General features: G+C 45.5%; 1 protein-coding gene across 1 annotated transcript; it reads right to left on the bottom strand.

The window, feature by feature from the left end:
• Positions 1 to 900: 900 nt before the first annotated feature.
• Positions 901 to 10,063, bottom strand: LOC129388265 (juvenile hormone acid O-methyltransferase-like). Its single transcript, XM_055078409.2, has 3 exons — positions 9,153 to 10,063; positions 1,974 to 2,121; positions 901 to 1,073 (listed from the first exon to the last, which is right to left on the bottom strand). Exons 1-3 carry the CDS (start codon positions 9,723 to 9,725, stop codon positions 901 to 903), a joined length of 894 nt encoding a protein of 297 aa, XP_054934384.2. The 5' UTR covers positions 9,726 to 10,063.
• Positions 10,064 to 18,576: the final 8,513 nt, after the last annotated feature.

Genomic DNA, 18,576 nt, shown 5'->3' with positions numbered 1-18,576 from the left:
GCAGCGACAGCTAGCGTAATACTATTTTCACGAACTTTCACAAAATGTAAAAAATGTATCGCACTAGCAATACTCTTACCGTTAGGGCCTCGCCAAAATTTACAGAAGACGACAATTGAGCTCTAAGTAGACGTGCGATGACATACGTATGCAGAAGTATGAAATAATTCGGACAGCATTGGGTGCACATGAATATCCCACAAGATAATTATACAGGGAGAGATATGAAACTTTCTAGTTGGATATTTCTCGCCGCTCAAGGCAGCCAGAATGATTACATAGTTTTTAACTACGTTTTTTGTCATTGCCCGTCTAGATAGAGCTCGTTTTTATCTTATATAAATTTGTGTAAGGACCATAAGTATGAGTGTTACCAGTGCAGCAAGGAAACACACCTAAGTGTGTAAGCACTTTTACAGTACAGAACGGTACCTGTCTTCAGAAAAAGCAGGAGTAAAACGTGCATGCAAGAGGCATCGCGCAAGTCACGTTTACCTACATAAGAAGAAAGAACTATTATAGCTTGGTGCTCAGGATCACAATGTGAAACACATTCCAGAGGATGGGGTAGACAGAGAGCCCTAGCCTACAAGTAGGCACTTCTCGGTACAGGAGCGTTTTCGTCATCCACCCTCTACCCAGAATACAGTTGCAGTTGCCGCAAATCTAATACGCAAACTTTGGCGGAACAGTAGAATGCCGTAGCAACTGAGCTACGGCTGATGATGCACGCAAGATAAAATGCTTTCCCCATTGCGTACACTGAAGGACATTCGAGAACGTCGTAAAGTGTTGCAGTTAGTAAGATGAACACTCATAAAGTGCGCTTGAGTAACACGGCCTTCAAATGAAGGCCACTTTACAAATGAAACGCTCACTGTCAGAATTCTCGTACCATATTTATGTGTGCCGATTCATCGGCTTTATCCCGTGGATTACATAGTTGTCAGCTAAGAGCGGGTTTTTCCGCCCTCGTAGCCACTTCTGGAATTCTTCGTTAGTGTCTTGGAACAAGACGTGCCTTTCCTCAGGAGTCAGGGTGTTATTTCCTGGTATCAATGCAGCCAGCATTCCTGCGGCATATGAAGAAAAGGAAAATAACACTACGTCGTCAAAGCGCACGCTAATCAATTATTATTTCTAAACAGCGCTGGGATTCTAAATTTTCTATTAATCTTTTTTTCTGACATTGGCTCGTAGGATACCGCTTTTCAGCTATTGAATGGATCAGCCACTACGCTCGATGGATGGACAAGTATACATTAAATAAGAGTGGAAAGAAGCCTTGTCAGTACAGGGCCTGGAATAGTAAATATGCTTGTCCTTGTCGCCAAAATAGAGATTAGAACATGAAAAGCTGATAGATATGACAATGAAGATATTGAATGGAATAATAAGACAGATGAATGTAAATTAACACCAATTTCAATAATAATGTTTCATCAGGATGTGGTCAGTGCGCAAGAGGCTCAACAGAAAGTTGAAGAATGCTATAGGTGCGTTCTTTTTTTCGCCAAGAAATACAGAACTGAGTTGGTTCATGCTGGTGTCATTCGCCGAAGCCATTAAGTGTCATTATCTTGCAAGGTAAAAAGGCGAACACCATTTTTCAATAATTTTGACCCAAGCGATACAAACTTTATTCTGGCTCGCAAGAAAATTTAAAGAGACGAAAAGAAAATAAAGCGACATATTTCCTCCAATTGAAATTGCATATACTGAGCATTTCGTCGTATGTTAGCGATGAGAAAAATTCCCATAGCGTGGCCCTAAATTTTACTCGCTGGCTTCCTTCTCAGCAGTTTTTGGCGGGTTAGATTGTATTATGTTACAGCGACCAAGCTAAGTGCAGTATGCTATTCGATTAGCATTGCTTGCATGCTGTGTGACAAATGTTTTGATTCGTTTACTTTCCCATATGCTAATGAACCTTCTGCTGACTGTGTGAGGGTGGTCGGGGCCCAAATACTCACCGGACCATTCTTGTAAGGGGAGATAGATATGAGCCATCTCGCAGCTCCTCAATTCCAGCCCAACGTTCTTTGCCAGTGATTGGACATAGTCGAGCCTCTCTTCAGTGCTCGTCATATCCTGTGACGGCGGAATGAGGCCTTCCCACACCTGTAACGGTGGGTTCCAAAGTTAGTCGTTGCAGCTGTGCTATGATTAAACGAAAGAGATAACGTGTACGTAATCAAATATAGCGACCAGAGGCCACGTTCAGACACGTTTTCCTTCGTAAGGGATCCTGGCTGCTAGCCAGTTAGCTCCTTCACTGAGAATATGTCCAACGTCAGAATTGGCTTGAGTGTCTGATGTTACGTGCACAATGAAGTTCCATCAAGTGCGCCAGAGCGCAACATTTTTAACTTGCTGCGCGAAACTGCCTTTGCCACAAGAACTTCGAAGTGCGCCCGATCTCAGAAAGCGACCGCCAAGTGTTCTAGCCTCATTTACGCAGTAACTAGGCAAATTGCCTGATTGTGCTAGCTTCAACGTCAGTATATCAGGAGTCGTCACTTTGGTGGAGTGTCACACCCTTCCAGCCTTCGTTACGCTGCGTTCACTTGCGATAATTCGCGATCATAATAGTACGCCTGCAAACAAGAGTGGTTGTTTTTTCGGGTACTTGTGATTTGCATATATTGAGACTTGTTCCGCAAGATTCATTGCCTGTGAGGGAACACCGCATGAGCCCACAGGTCATATTTGAGCCTAATAGGGCCTGCGCACTCGAAGATAAGAAAGTTCGTGACATTATTAAAACTAGGCGAGACATCCCATGCTATGCTTACCGGCCAACCTGTGGCGTTTGCCAGTTGCACAGGAAAAGCCATGGAACGCATGGTTTAGACGCACCTGGAGTGGTTTTTGGAGAAGCGCAATATATATCCAGACGCGATTGGAGGTTTCCGAAAGGGTAATTCTTTAATCGGCAGAGTTATGGACCTCGTAACGACTGTTGAACATCAAAGACGTCGCCGTCGAATGACGGATGCTGTCTTTCTTGATATCAAGGATGCTTTTGACAATGTCCCACATGATCCAATTTAAATTCTCTTGTAGGGTATGGCATCGGTTGCCATATGAATCAGTGGATAGCCAGCCACCTTCAAGCGACAACGATATTCATGACAACTCTAGAAGGTAGAACAAGGAACCATCCTGTCTATTATGGGGTGCCTCAAGGGGGTGTACTGAGCCCAACTGTATTTAATGTTGTGCTCGCTGGACACATCGAAAAACAGACAGGCGCAAGCTTTCTCTCTGTGTATGCAGATGCCATCTGCATATGGGCCACGGGCTTAAGGCGCTTGCAAGTGCAAACGAAGCTGCAGCGTGCAGTGTCGATGACGTTGAAATACCTGAACAGTCTCGCACTGCAGCTGTCACGGGCGTAAAGTATAACCATAGCATGTACGCGTAGGTCAATAGGCTGCTATCCGTTAGAATTGATGGGTAGATCATACATTTGGTAACCCAGTACAAATTTCTCAATGTCATCATCGACCATGACTTATCTTGGTCGAAGCACATCTCTGCATTAAGCACATCCCTGCATCTCTGCAGAGCTCTCCATAGCTTTACTGAAATCATTCGTCATATGTCTGTAAAATTGTGGGGGCAATCCAAATCATCTCTTCTGCAGCTATATCAGGTACTTTTTGTTGGCTACCTCCGCCACAGTGTGCCTGTACTTTCTCACGTTAGTACAACTGCTGTACGCATACTTGAAAGTGCTCAGGCTCGCGCACTGAGAATTTGCCTAGGACTGCCACGATGTGCGTCTACTTCGGGTTAATACTGCAGAGGCACGCACATGCCCAGCTCGCGTTTATCTGTGACACGCGTCAGTGCGAGTACAAATACGGCTACACACTAGACACAAGAATCATCCACGGACGAACGCCTCAAGCATACGGCATGTCGCCGCCTACTCAGTAACCTTGTTGCCGCAGCAATATTTATTGCCGTCGGATTTCGAACCGCATTACGTTCCAGAAGTTCCATTCTGGACAGTGGTAAAGCCAACAGTAAGGCTTTCAATCCCCGGCATAACGAAGAAGTCGAAAATGCAGTTTGCTGGGCTCGCACATTTCGCGTTATCCTACATTCCGAACATGTACGGATATACGAAACATGTTTTTGCAGATAGTTTAGTGACACAGGCCTCTTCTATGACAGTTTACACTGCACCTGCACTGGGGATCGCAAACGGTTGAAAGTAGGACACAGAACGTCGTCTACTGCAGATGAGCTGACCGAGAAGAAGACGGCGTTCGGTGACTGAAAACCAGCCCTGCAACTCATCAGAAATTATATGAATCAGAGAACCGCATATATTCCTCTGGTTTGTGACGTAATGTCTCTGCTGGCTGAGGCGTCTCAATTCGGGCATACCCTCGTGCCGCAGTGGATTCCTAGCCATTGTGGAGTAGCTGGAAATGAACAGGCTGACGCGAAAAGGAAAAAAGACGCATACTGCCAGGAACATTACAGAAAGACATTTTTCCCGGTATGACATCAACGCCTTGGTCCACACCTCCATCAAAACCTCTGTGGATCGACAATGGGACAACCCCGAACATCAGCAAGAGTGTCTTCCCAGACTTGACGCGGGTTTACAATTCGGGCTTCCACTTCGGTTGCGGAGGGGCCAGGAAACAGTCATCCATCGATTACGGCTCGATGTGGCGCACACTTGCCGATGCTTTCACAATATTGTACCAGCACGAGACCCTGATTGTATCATCTGTCACACTTACAAGACAATAGGTCACGTAGTTTGCATGTGTCCTCAATATGCAGCCTAAATCCTAATGTTGACTGCTTGCACTCCCGTGCTTTTCCGGAAGAAAATATTTTAGGTGTGCGGAGAAGAGTTGATCATGATAAACGTGCCATAAAGTCACTCTTGAACTGTCTGTGTGAGAGTGGTTTCGATGGTCTGCTCTAGCACCTGTGAGACGTGCAGAGAGTGCGAAAAGGGTTTGCGCGATAACTTATTGTGTGTACAAGATTACTCTTGCGTGTATTGTGTCTACAGTGGGCATCCTCATATGCGACGTGTATATAGTAACTCATTGTAACATAACGCAATCGCCAGACGCCTACTTCTCCCCGTATTTCCCACTTCTCCTTTCCCCAGTGAGGAGTAGCAGCCTAGAGACACGTTCTGCAGGCCGACGTTCTCCTTTTTCTTCATTAAAATCTACTCCTTCTCCTAAGCACATTTGTTACAATGCATTTTAAAGCGTCCATGTACAGTCGTAAAAACGTTAGCGCTTCTGTGTATTGCTAATAATTACTCGCGGGGCGAACTTGCTACAAGTACAGAGGTGTCCTTTTGATTCAAGTATACCCTGCGCTCTTCGAATGACCGCATCACAGCTGAATTGAAGCTTCAATCACGCTTGTTGAGGCCTCATGGCAAATAATTTCGTGAGAGGGCGAGCGCGATTGCTATGCCATTAAACCATAATAAATCACGATGATGCAACACCCATCCAAGAATCCATCTGAAATGAATTTTTAACTCTGCATTCTTGGTAAATACTGCAACCAAGTTGGGGATATATGGGCAGGAAACTGCAAACACTCATCCACACTAGGCGATAATCTCAAAGAAGTAGTTGACGTTGGCACGATAGAAATTTACATGCTAACATGACCTAACGGTTAGCATAGTAAACATAGAAATAATGTTAGAAGGGTCTGGTTCGTTAAAGGAACTGCGCCCTGGGAGACGTATATTTGTTCGTATGAGAACGTTTGATATGATTTGTTTCATCACATTAATCCCGCAGAGAATAAGGCCAGCAACCTGGACACCTATAATGGAAGTAAATGTGGCGGTTCTGATCTTGGGGTGAGCTATTCGGGGAGACAGCACGAGCAGCAGCACTCTGCTAGCAGCCAAGGTCTGAAATGCCTGGCAGGGTTGACAGAGAGTGTATTGTTTTAATAGAATCGTAAGAGTGGAAGGGCAGTCGGAAGTGAGAAAAGTACATGAAAATATTTCTGCAGACCGCTTCTGACAACGCGTGAAAGTAGTGGTATTACTAGCCTGACTAGGTTGATAATGTTCCGCGCATATTGGCCGCCATAGCGTCGGGCATAGGCGATGCCGATAAATAGGTGGTTCAGTTCACAGCGGCAACAGGATCCAATCGTTCACGGAATTATGGCGAAAGTGATCTGCGTACGCCACAATCACGGGGGAGCTGCATGCTTGTAAATTCACAACTTTATAACTGATAGTCGAAAATACTATATGTTACAATGCATTTTTTAGATGAGCCATGTTTTGAATTATTGGGAAAATCCCTGCACCATGCAACGCAAGCCAAGTGCGAAGGGAGCTGCGGGTGCACTGCCGTACACCAGCGTTTTCTACGATACGTAGTACGATGCGCGGAAATTTAGCGTACGCCAGAGCTTTGGTGGAGAGCCTGATTAAAAATAGAGAGAAATCAGGAAAAGCATGAATGCAGTCTCAGTGGCGCTCGACAGGAATTTCCGTTTGCGTTCGGACATCGTTCCTAGGGCTAAGAGTGCAAAGAGCAATTTCGCACAAAATAAACTTCTCGCGCTTTTATGAGTGCGAAAACCGGCAGTACTTTTCAATAAAGCTGTGTAGTGCCATGACGGGATCCTAAATGCTCTACAAATTATCCATTAGATCGAATTAAGGGAAATAAGTAATGAGGACTTAACTGTACCATGTCATCCGAACACGGTAGTTTTCTGTTCACTGTTGCGACTAGGGGCCCGAAGATGTGAAATTCTCTTTGCTCGTGGTGGAGTAAGGGAACGTGAGGCTGGGCCCGATATTCAGGACGTTTGACATACGCGTTTATATTTCCATATTCCCAAGAAAAGTCAAGGTAGTAAAGAAAAACTTCATGAAGAAGTTGTAGCAGCCGACCAGTCCCAGCGTTCCTTGCTCTTCTTACGCCTTGCTTGGTCATTGTTCAGTCCGTTGAACCAATCCGGCGTCAGAACACCGATGGCATCACGCCCCCCAAATCCGGAGGTCTGTTGCCCTTTCCTCCCGAAGGAAGGTTTGTCAGAAACGCACCCGCCCCATTGGGCAGAAAAAAGGGAAGGGGAATAGTACACTGACTCCGCTTGTCCATTGTCTCCATTTGTTCACTACTCCACTTGTCCATTGTCTCCGATCGTACACTGGCTCCGATGAAGGGGGATCGTACACTGACTCTGCTTGTCCATTGTCTACGTTCGTACACTGTCTGCAATCGTACACTGACTCCGTCCCCGGCGTGGACATGACAATTCGGGCGGCTGACATGTGATTGCCGTATCGTTTCACTGAGCGCGTCTCCGGCGTGGACGGGCCAATTTGTGCGGCTGCCGAGTGGTAGCTGCATCCATGATAACTGCCCAAACCTTTCCACACCGAACTACTGCCGCGCAGGTAATAAATCATCCGTATTGAGAACAATTTTGACCAGGCTGTCGGCCCGTTCACCGTAAAGGTGTGAGCCGTGACCGGCGTGTGTCACGGCGTGAACTGCTGATCGCAATAGCACTAAGTTGAGAATACGATTTCAGGAGAGACTGCAATAGGGAAGGACTTGAGTAAACATTGCCATCGCTCACCTCATGGCGCTGCTCTATATTTTTATCAAGTAACTACAGGGCTAGTTCGCCGTGCGGCTAATTACGCGCTCTACGCAGAGACGCTAAGTACAGCTGCCCGTAATCACGGTTTCACCGGTAGTGGGTTCACAATATACACCGCGAGGTGTTCGAACCCGCCACCTCCCATATTCTACATTGAAAATTTCGCGGTCAAAATATTTTCTTTTTTGCTGGTTAACCTGCTTCAAGGTGAAAATATTGTGCTCCAATACTAAGATTTTTCTCCTCTAAAAATGATCCAATGTTGTTACAGCTGTCTCACTATACCAGCGATTCCGACCAACAAAATTCATCTAAATGCGCATGGAGCCGTTTGAATTTCGAGTGGCTTCCAGCTGTGGAAAATCCGCAGTATTAAGAACAAATTGATGCCGTTCTCATTCTGTATCCAACGTTTTCATGATTACTTTAATGTGTTCATAGTTGTGTCGTTATATCTATCCAATCATAAACGCATTTTAGTGGACAGTCATCATGTGATGGGTACTGGTGAAAATTTTCTCACTCAACCTTAATCTAGCAAAGACGTGTGCGACGACGTTGCCGTAAACATTTTTTCGCTGAAAGGGTTCAGAGTTTTCGATTGCCTTTTGTCACATTTGCCTAATCACAGAAAGGAGGCGGCAGATTATTCAATCATGGCAAAAATTATTAGCTGTGAGTATGCGTTTTACGTGAACTTCATGGGCGAGAATGATGTTCTGCAGGCACCAGAGGGAAAAAAGTGTCTTGACTGACTTGCCTATAGGAGTGCTAGAGTTTAAGTTTAGGAATTCAGAGAACGTCTAGTAGCCTGGAGGTGTTCGTTCAATATCAAGCACACCTCTAGAACGGTTTTCTCGTGTTTGAGTTTATTGAAAAGTTAATCATGGTCTACATCGGTATACAGGTTACTGAAAACGGAACGTCGTCAGGATCCCCAGAGCTTACTACCTCTATTTGTAAATAATCCCAAAGCTATGACTCAAGGTGTGAAGTAATAAGCGACCACATCAGATGCGCTAATATATCATGGAGATCCCACGCCCAGGGGTAATTGATGTAAACGAAGCTTCGATGAACCGAAAAGACAAAGCAGCATAAAAAATAACAGACCAACGCTTTCCATACCCGCTCCACCTGCCGTCAAGTATCCTTGCAGATCAATGGCAGGACATCGGGCTGCCGGTCTGAGGGAATGAGGCTCAAACCTTATCACAACACACTAAATCTTCTTTTTTTATTTGATGAGAGCTTCACGTCAGTGAGGAAGATAACGGCCACACGCAAAATCGCGTGATTGTAAGCCAAGGAAGCTTGGCTTTAAACAAATTGGGGCAGGAAATCGACAATGATTTACGTGCAAACGTTGTCTTTATCATTGGCCAACGGCATCAACGAGTAGTACGTCATAGAGCACAATGACTTGTGACATGCTTTTATGGACAGTGATAACATTAGAACCTTTTCGTGATTACGGGCGCTACTTCTAAGTATTCACCACTCACCTCCGTAAATCTGCTCCAGCGTTCCTTTCTGGCCAATGCCCTCCAAATTTCCGGTGTAGCGTACCAAGCGGCGTAAAACAGAACACACTCTCCTCCAGGCTTCAATAACTTCGCCATGTTGCGCCATGCCTTGGGCTGGTCTTTCACGCGGTTAAGACTGTTGAAGCTGTAGAGGCGATCGAAATGTCCGTACTGGCCGAGGAACTCGGAGACATCTCCTGTGATGTCCAGCTGTTCGTAGGCTAGCTTTGGATGAGATGAGTGCTCACGGGCGTATGAAACCATGTTTGCGCACACGTCAACCCCTACAATTCTCGCTACATTCTCTGGAACATTGGGCAGCAGGATCTTCATGGTCACTTGACCGCAACCAGAGCCCACGTCGAGAATTTGCAATGGGCCACATGGACTCACGCTTTCTTGCCCGATGCCGCTGTCTGTCGCATTGTCGAACGTCAAGTTGTAATAATTTAGCAATTTAGTTATTGTGGGGAAACAACAGGAGACGTTCTCCGAGTACTCATTCGCGTCGTAGTCAGGTTTGTTGTGATTGGGCTGGGCTTCGTCATCCATAGTAATTGATTCACAGTGATTGTGACGTCCGTTCCTTTTACTTGCTGTTCTGAAACGGGCCTGAAAAAGGAAAAAAAAAACGTACTGCAATTTGTCTGGCTTCTGGACTCGCTCTCATTCTTTATGGTAAAGACTATTTGCAAGATCATGTAAGGACCCCAATTTTTATTAGTCATAGTCACAACATAGGAACCGCGTAAAGGGCCTTGTGTTATATAACGGCATAGAGGAGCCCTTTTGCGATCATCGGACAGTTGAAATGCTAGTGCTAGATCACGAAAAGCTTGCGAATGTAGCTATTTCTGATACTAGAAAAAGTGCGCTGCTATTACGGTCCGCTGGAAGCGACGCATGACCTAACACGTGGTTCCTCGGCATGACTTCGGTAATCTCGCAGGCCACGTTAATGCAGATCCCGCGGGAGCCGCAGGGTCCCGCGACGAAATCTGTCCCCGTGTAAGACGATCAGACGACCGCGTCCTCTGATTGGTCTTTGTGGTTTCACAGGCGTGGTCACGCTAGTCAATCCGAGCGGGCGGCATCCTCTGGTGCCCGCGGCTCGCTGAAAAAGTTCTGACCGAGCTTGCTGGGACTTTCGTCCTAGCGACACAACGTGAGCACTTTTTCTCAGGTGTTGTGTAAGAGTGGCTAACGAAAAAAATAACAAAGAAAAAGAAACTACACATTACCAGCTCTGGCGATGCCAAAATTTTTTCAGTGGTATATACTACATATTTATGACAAATTCGGCCATAATAAAATTTTTGATACTTGGCTTTCAGAGGTTCTTCAGAAGCAAGACTGTTTAGCGCCTTGTAATATATGCTGCGGGAACTGCTGCTGGTAGGCGCACTGGAGGATATTTGCACTGACATCGTGGCCGACAATGAGGCTGAAGTAAAACGCAGGACGAGCCGGGGCAAGGAACCTTGAATTGGGACCCGGGTTCGGCCCAAAACGTGAAATACTTTTACGGTCATATGCAACAAATAGAAGTTTATGATTTGAAGAGCGTACTCTTTGATTTGAACTGAAATTTGGTTTTAAAAAGTTGCATGCTTCCAGGTGTAGGAAAATATATCAAGCAAGCAACGAAGTGCAAAATCTTACCTGAATACGCTGTCGGAGGACACTTTGAAACTAAGCTTTGGCCTGCAGTGGACTTTGGAGAAACGAAGGCGCGTATATATGAACCCTAGTATCGTTCCCTGTTCAGCGCTTTTTTTATGGGTACATTGCACGGCAACGGACGTGGTGCACATGTGTCGTGATGAGCGACTATATGTTTGCTTTGAATAAAAAGGTCCAAGATAATTGGAAAGCGCCATAAAAAAAAACATTGTAAATCTCTAGTCATACACGGACTAGAGTAGTTGTGCCATAAAGTTGCTTGCTGTTTTTTTTTCATGGTTTATTTTCAAGCGCTGACTACACGGTGCCCGTGTTCACCAATGGGATACCGACACGGTCGCATCTTTCTGTCAGCGAACGCCAGCGACAGTTCAAATGTGCTTTTTTTGTCTCATTCAGTTTTGTTCTTTTCTATCCACATATCATCCTATATATATATAAACGATAATAAAGAGGGGTAACCGAGGGCCCCGATTTTTATTAGTCATAGTCATAACATAGGAAGCCAGCGAATACTGACACCAAGTACGACATCGGGGAAATTGCTGGTGACAAAGAAACAATAAATTATTGGAAATGAAATTGCATGAAAAAACAGCTTGCCCCAGGTGGGCAACGCTCCCACCTCTGAAATTTCACTCGATGAACGTAGAAACACGCTGTCAAAACGAGGCACTGAGGGAACGCAGCAGCAGCAGACCGTGGCTACTGACCGCGCTGCAAGCGCTATGAACCGAAGGAACATCAACGCTTGAAGGGCGTTTATGTCTCCTCAGTCTCTATAATAAGATTTCATGCTGAAGCAGCAGCAGTGAGCGCATTGACCTTCTTGTTTGAGGTGTCGTTAACGCGAACTAAAACGCGAAAACATACCGCAGTGTGGAATCCGTAGTCGTCGCGGATGGCTTTCAACATCCCGCGGCCCGGCCAGGCACGCGGTTCCGCCCGGGCCGCCCGGTATAGAAGGAGCCCTCACCCTACCCTCCCCCCGAAGCCTTGCGCGGGACGGAAGCCGGCGCCCTTCGTCGCCGCTTAGATGCATGAGATTGAGACGCCATCGCCGGCTCACCCTCGCACACTTTCACTCGCACATAGCACATTCGGCGCGTGGCCACAATATTAATGCGAATGTTGTGGGATCTTTCCCCACCTTTGGCAAGTTGTTCTTTCATCCACTTTAATTTCAATTATTTATCGTTTTTTTTGTTTCGTTTATTAAGCACAAGTAATTGCCCCTATGTTGCCGTTGGTGTCCGTGTTGGCTTCATATGATATGACAAGTTATATATACTATCATACCCTAGTTTAATATTATACAAACCTTCGTGGTGGATGCACAACATTCTTTCTCTGCCGCAGACGTCACGAGAACGTGATCTTTTTAGGTGAAGGCAACCGGAAATAAACCCGCCCATGCTACGTGAAGGCATCATCGTTGCCGGATTCAAGACCCTCTTTATGTAAAACGAGAATAAAGGGGGTTAACAGAAGGCGCCCGATTTTTATTAATGATATCATGAGAAGCCGACAAGCAAAGACACCAAATAAAACGTAGGGGAAAGGTTTGTGAGTCGTGGCGCTGGCTAACCCTTCCAAATTTAATTCTAGTAGTAACACATAAATACCCAAGGAAGTGGATGGGGAAGGCGCGTCGAGGTAGCTCAATTGGTTAGGTTATTGCACGCGTAATGCGAAGACGTAATGCGATAATATATATTGTCGAAGCAATTTAAAGGGTTGTCAAACGTAGGGTAAAACAGGCAGATTTAGTTTTGGCGAAAGCAATCAATCAAATGCCAACGCACGTCCCTGAGGGAGCGGAGATATCCCAGTTAAGTGCTGCGATTCGTTCCTTTTAGTTTTCGCACGTTAAAAAGAATGGCTTTTTTGTTTTGTAAAAACAATACTTCACGATAATGGGGCGATTGTGGCCGGTAGATTGGCGGCCAAGATGAAGGGCCCGTTATGTTTTTTTTTTCGTTCTAGCATGAACCTAAGAGGTCCTGACAATGCCGTATGACCACTTCTTCGTATTGGGAGTAACTTTCTGGATTGTGAGAATCGAGAAGGATGTAAAAAATTTAGTTATTTTGCCGTGATATATTTTCGGCCCCGCAAAGACACCCCTCGAGATCACAAAGGGCGTTATAACGTAAAATTATTCCAAACTACTTTTCAATTCCAATGCTGCAATCAGCCCTCCGCGATTGGTCAAAAACTTTTTTGGACCATCCCCCCTTCATCTTTCCGTCACGTGACGTCACTAAAACCGCGATAGCCTCCCATCTGATATGACGTGTACACACTGATTATGCAGGCTTTGACCAAACAAAAAAATAGTTATTTCTGATTCGGAGCCTATTCGCGATTAGCCCTCGGCTAATCGCGAATAGGCCTCGAAAAGCCCGAACGCCCGAAAGTTTTCGGGCTGCACCCACTTCACCTGCTTGTCACGCTACGTCACAAACCGCGAATACTCCCCGCGTCAAAGTGACGTGTACGTGTTAAAGTTGCATTAATATGCAGAATCAAACTGAATTTTCTTCTAAATAGCCGCAGGCTGCCCCGTTCCGAAAGGAATAAAAGATGGTTGCCGCCGATCGCTCAGGCACTGGCTACTCACACCAGCCGGAAAGCATGGGTTTATTTGAGTATTATGAAACATTTTGCGTGGTCGTATAACGTTTTCGAGCACTTTCGGCACATTTACAAATTTGTTCTTCCAACTCTTCTTTGCTGAGGTTCCGTCGTATCGTCCTTCTTTAGTTTCCGTTGCATACCACCGCGATTTTCGACCAGCCACCGCAACCTAAGTCAGGGAAAGTGGACCAATCGCAGACGCTGGCGCCACCCTCTTCATCCGGTCATCAATTTTCAGTGCACTCGCTCGGCCCTATCGAATCCCTTTCCACTTGAGCGTAATCCTCGCCTATTGTCAGCCAATTAGATAAGACAAGCCGCACAGTATAGGAAATGTTATTCGTTTATGAAGCCAACAAAAGTGACCTCCTATGAACGAGGAGAGCGTGTGATTGATCTGTTCAGACAACCCTGCGGATGACCACCTGATGCTTGCGTCGGCGGTTACGCAAATTTGACTTCAGGAGATTGGAATAAAAACATATTGCAATACTTTTACGTTATAGGGCCCAAACATGCTGAGCTGTCTGGGTAGTGTTGAGTCTTACGTTGTCAGTATCTATGCGAAGCAATACAAAGCTCTGACAATGTTTTTCTACATGATTCATTCACTATATCAAGTGCGCGATAGTCTGATCTGCCGATAGAAGTCGTTTTTTGAGGTATCTTATTTCTGAAAGCAATTTCGGTTGGCCAGTAGAATTTTTTTTTTTTTTTTTCAGTTCGGCGAGCATAACGGCATTCTCTGAACACGGATTGGTTTGAGCATTACCCGAGTGCATGAGCACTTAACGAGCGAAGGCAATACACTCAGTAACAATGGGAAAACAGGAGTGTGGGCTCCACAGCTGCAGTAAAGAATGATTGCTGCGCATTTTGTTAGAAAGAGCACATGACCTACTAAGCTGCCTGACAAACGTAACGGGGTTACTGTTCTGCGCTGCGGCACAGCTGTCATGCCCAGAATGTGCCGCGGAGGATCGCAGGTATTTTATAGCTGAAGGGCTGACTAATGATCCAGGCGTTGCGGTCTGCCACGGTGAAATGAGGACCCAGTGTTCCGAGGTCAAGGCCAACTGTTCAGCTAAGGTGCAGGGCGTAGCTCTGTAGGAAGCGTCCATTTCGTATCAGCTTCCTCGGAACTGGCATATTGACGTCGTCTCCGTGATGGCCAAAGATAATGTTGGCAACAGCACTTGGAAGATTTCAAGCGCGAACACCTGCACGAAAACGGCAAGCGGGTTACTGCTCTGCACTGTCGCACAGCTTCCAAGTCCACCTGTACGCCTCTCCGAACAATCCAGCTCAAGGGTTAGAACTACGCCATGGTGAACAGGGGATTTTTGAGAATTCTTGAATATTTTAAGGAATGAGCCCGTACATTGAAAAAGTTTGCAAAACAAAAGCCTATCACCAGCCACATGACGAACCCCCGTTTGGACATTTGGCGTGACCATTGTGATTAGTGCTGTTGTGATGATGCGCGGCTGATCGTACTTACTGACTGCATGTAGCAGGAGTGCATGACCAATGGTTCAAATCGCGATGCCGCTGGCCTGAATGTATTGACACTGTTGCACAGAAATCCTCCTGCACCGTGTCTACGGTGCACGTTGAAGAACTTAAAGAGGCTAATACTAATGCAGAGAGGACTACCACCGCCCTCTGATGATCCCTGGGTAGCATTGGGATGCCAACCCCTATAGTAACTGAATGTATCGCTGCGATTACAAAAATAAAGCCATTGTAGCCAGCGTATACATTAGTGGTAGTAGTAACGTATTTAAGGTAAGCTAAAGAGATATATAAGGCAGGCTTTAATAGCCAATCGCTCTTCTACGTACTAACAGACCCTCCCTTGGCTCGACGGGTGGCTTAAACATGTGACACTAATGTGTCACATCACGAACGCAAGTCACGCGCAAGCATATGGATGCAATCGCTTTTTGCGCATTGCGCGCAGTGTTTTAAAAACGCTTGCTTGTGAGAGAGGGTGGCGGTTTTTTCATGGCTTACTTTTTTATTTTGTGTGTCTTATGTCCGTTTTCCGATTTCTATGAATCGTAAAGCTTCCTTAGAGGAGATGGTAAGACACTGCAAGGAATTGCACAGTCGTTACTATTTTAAGCAGTTTGGTAATGTACTATCGACACTATTTATTTTACCTTCTTCACGTTCGTCTGGAGTCTCCTAGGCACGTCGAGATCACACATTTTGCCTTACTTATTCAGCTCGTGCGCGGTCCTTTTCGACGGCTTCGGGGTCAGTCGAATCCAGTTTGGTCTGACGGCCCTTGCGTTGCTGCTCCGTCGTTCTCCCTCGGCGCTCGGACTCTCGATCCTGTGACGAACCCGGTACCTTCATAGCGCACACAGAATCCGCAGTAAATGCGAGAGGAAGCCAACCCAGCGCACCTGCACCTATCGTCCTCCTCGGCTACACTTCGACTCCTTTTTTTTTTTCATCACTTTGCTCAACGCCACCTAGACCTCCCTCTGGGTGGCGCTGCTTTGCCACATGCTCAGCTCGCTCCTCCGTACTTTTGTCTGCGCGCGATTCGCTTCACCTACAGACACATTCCCCCTCCGGACCTCGCTTCCCTCACGGCGACACGGATAACCTAGCTGATTTCACAGACATGCCAAACAAGTTTGCGCTTAAAAGCCACAGAAGACATCACAACCCAAGAGGGTGGTGACGCCACTTTTCACTAATCGCATCAACTCGCGGTGGCTGCATAGATTTTTATGGCGTCTCCTCCAAACAAGCAAATATTTGTCGTTCAGGATGGCACTTCGTGGGATTTCCAGAGAGCTAGAGAATGAAATTAAAGAGTTCTGAAAATCTGTAATCTAGAAGGTGACTTAACTATTAAAATATACTTAGAAGTCTTTACCGTCTCAGTGGCGTACGAGCATTCCGGCGAGAGGAAAAAAAAAAATGAAGCGTTGCACATTTTTTTTCATATAAATCAAATCTGGCGTCTTGCGTTATTACGCAAAATTACGATAGCATTTTGAGGCAGGCCACACTGAAGGACGGCGGAATGACTTTCACCGCCTAGCGTTGTTCTCGAACCTAAATTGAAATACATGAGCGTTTTGCATAATTGCATTTTTGTGCTCTGGTGCACGTTCCTTTTGTGACGCTGTTGCTGTAACTTCTACTGATTTGTAGATACTGACCGACAAATATTCTGGAAGCTGAAAACAGCATTAGTACTACATTTCGCCGCATGCAACACTGTGGCTGGAATTGTTTGTTTCATATAACATTGCTTACTTTAAACGTGGTGGGCCTTCGATTTTTGGAGGAGAGAATAGGGAACCGTGACCAGCGTGGCTGGAGGGGAATTGGATTTTTCATAACTGGTTGCTCAGTCTTCTTACAATTTTGCCTTGCGTGACCTCAGAATGTCAGAAGGCAGATCTGAACACTTCAAAATAAATCAGTACGAACTCAGCCCTCTTCCTGTTGAGCAGTTCCTGCATAAGCCATCTTGTTTGAATTCCAAGTCAATAACCTGCTCCTAAAGCCTTCCTGAATGCCCTCACGCAGCCAGTAGTGAAGAATATTCTTGCAGCGTTCCTTATATATATATATATATATATATATATATATATATATATATATATATATATATATATATATATATATATATATATATATATATATATAACTATGGAACGTAGGTGCAGCAAGGTGGCTGATGTCCGACTGCTGTAGTGATCACTGCTTTCCAATGACCTGCTGCAGATCGCTTAGTTTCCTTAGATCCCGCCTCTGAATGCAGCGCTGTCTGCATTCACAGGAGCTCCATCAAGAGGTTTCGTCGCCTTCGCCGCAACGAAACTGGGATTTTTCCCAGAGCACTCCCATTCAACTAATGGCGCTTTTTAGAGACTGCAGTAAGATTATACGAGGCTGGATCTCCAGCATGCGTATCACCTTCCTTAAGGCGTAGATGGTGCTTAAGACTTAGTGTGCCTGTACCAGTGTTCCGCGTGACGGCGAATTACTCGCAACTGCTCCAATGCTTCTTCGAATACAGAAAACTTAGGAATAAGCTTGTAAACGTTTGTGGTTTTTTGGCCAACGTTCTTAATTAGCACCTCAATGTTTAAAGGTAGAGAGCGCCGATATTTTATGAATTCTGCTCCATCAGCAACGCGTATTTCGGTCAGTCGATGGGGTGAAGAACTGTTGTAGGTTGTCACTTGCATATGCATTCGATTTTAATATATGTAGGAACGTTGTCAGTACCATGAATGTTGTTGTAGGGAAACCATTTCCCACTTTTCCCACTGGCACTGAGGCATCTTGAAACAAAGGTTAAGTCGAGGCATCTGCTCCAAATTCATCCCCGCCGTAAATGGCACTGTCATCATTTGAGATACGCCTCTCATCATAGTACACGTATTCCTCGGCAATCCATCTTTATGCTTCCGTACAGCAAACAATGCGCATTGAAATCGCTGGTATTAATCCATAGTCCAGTTAGCACTGTTAAAATTGAAATTAGCCTTGAGCTGACAAATCGACCTCGAAGGTTAAATATCGGCGCCTATGAGCGTTAATGAAGCGTTCTTGCATTTAATGTTCAAACATACGTACTCACTGTAGTAATTGTATGCCACTGGGTGTAGAACATGCGAAATGGTATATGAATCAAACGATAACTATGCGGTGGTTCCACAGCTGGCAGGCATAAAAATTCATACCTGTATATACGGATGGGCGCTCTCAATGTTTTGCGCACAAATGACGATGACTAACAATTTGTTCTTAAAAACAATAGCTAGCACAAAAGTCCGAAATACGGGATTTAACGTGGCAGGAATTCCATTGGAAGGATCGCAGAAGAGCAACTTTGGTGCTTCAAAAGACTCGCAAGGATTCATGGCGTTCAGTATTTGAGGCGCACGTCGACCAGCCGGCGCGTGTATGACAGGCATTAGTACTCGGAGTGTGTTCATAGGGCCTTTATTAAGGTGAAAACTTGTTTGTCATAGTCGACGCTTTCGTCTGAAGGTGTAGGATGATTCGGCGTGCGTTCTACATGTCGCTTTTCGGCTGGTTG

The sequence above is a fragment of the Dermacentor andersoni genome, chromosome 10 (genome assembly GCF_023375885.2).
Source record: "Dermacentor andersoni chromosome 10, qqDerAnde1_hic_scaffold, whole genome shotgun sequence".
Lineage (NCBI taxonomy): Eukaryota > Metazoa > Arthropoda > Arachnida > Ixodida > Ixodidae > Dermacentor > Dermacentor andersoni.
Note: the sequence above shows the minus strand (reverse complement) of the source record. Positions and strands in the feature narration are given on the sequence as shown.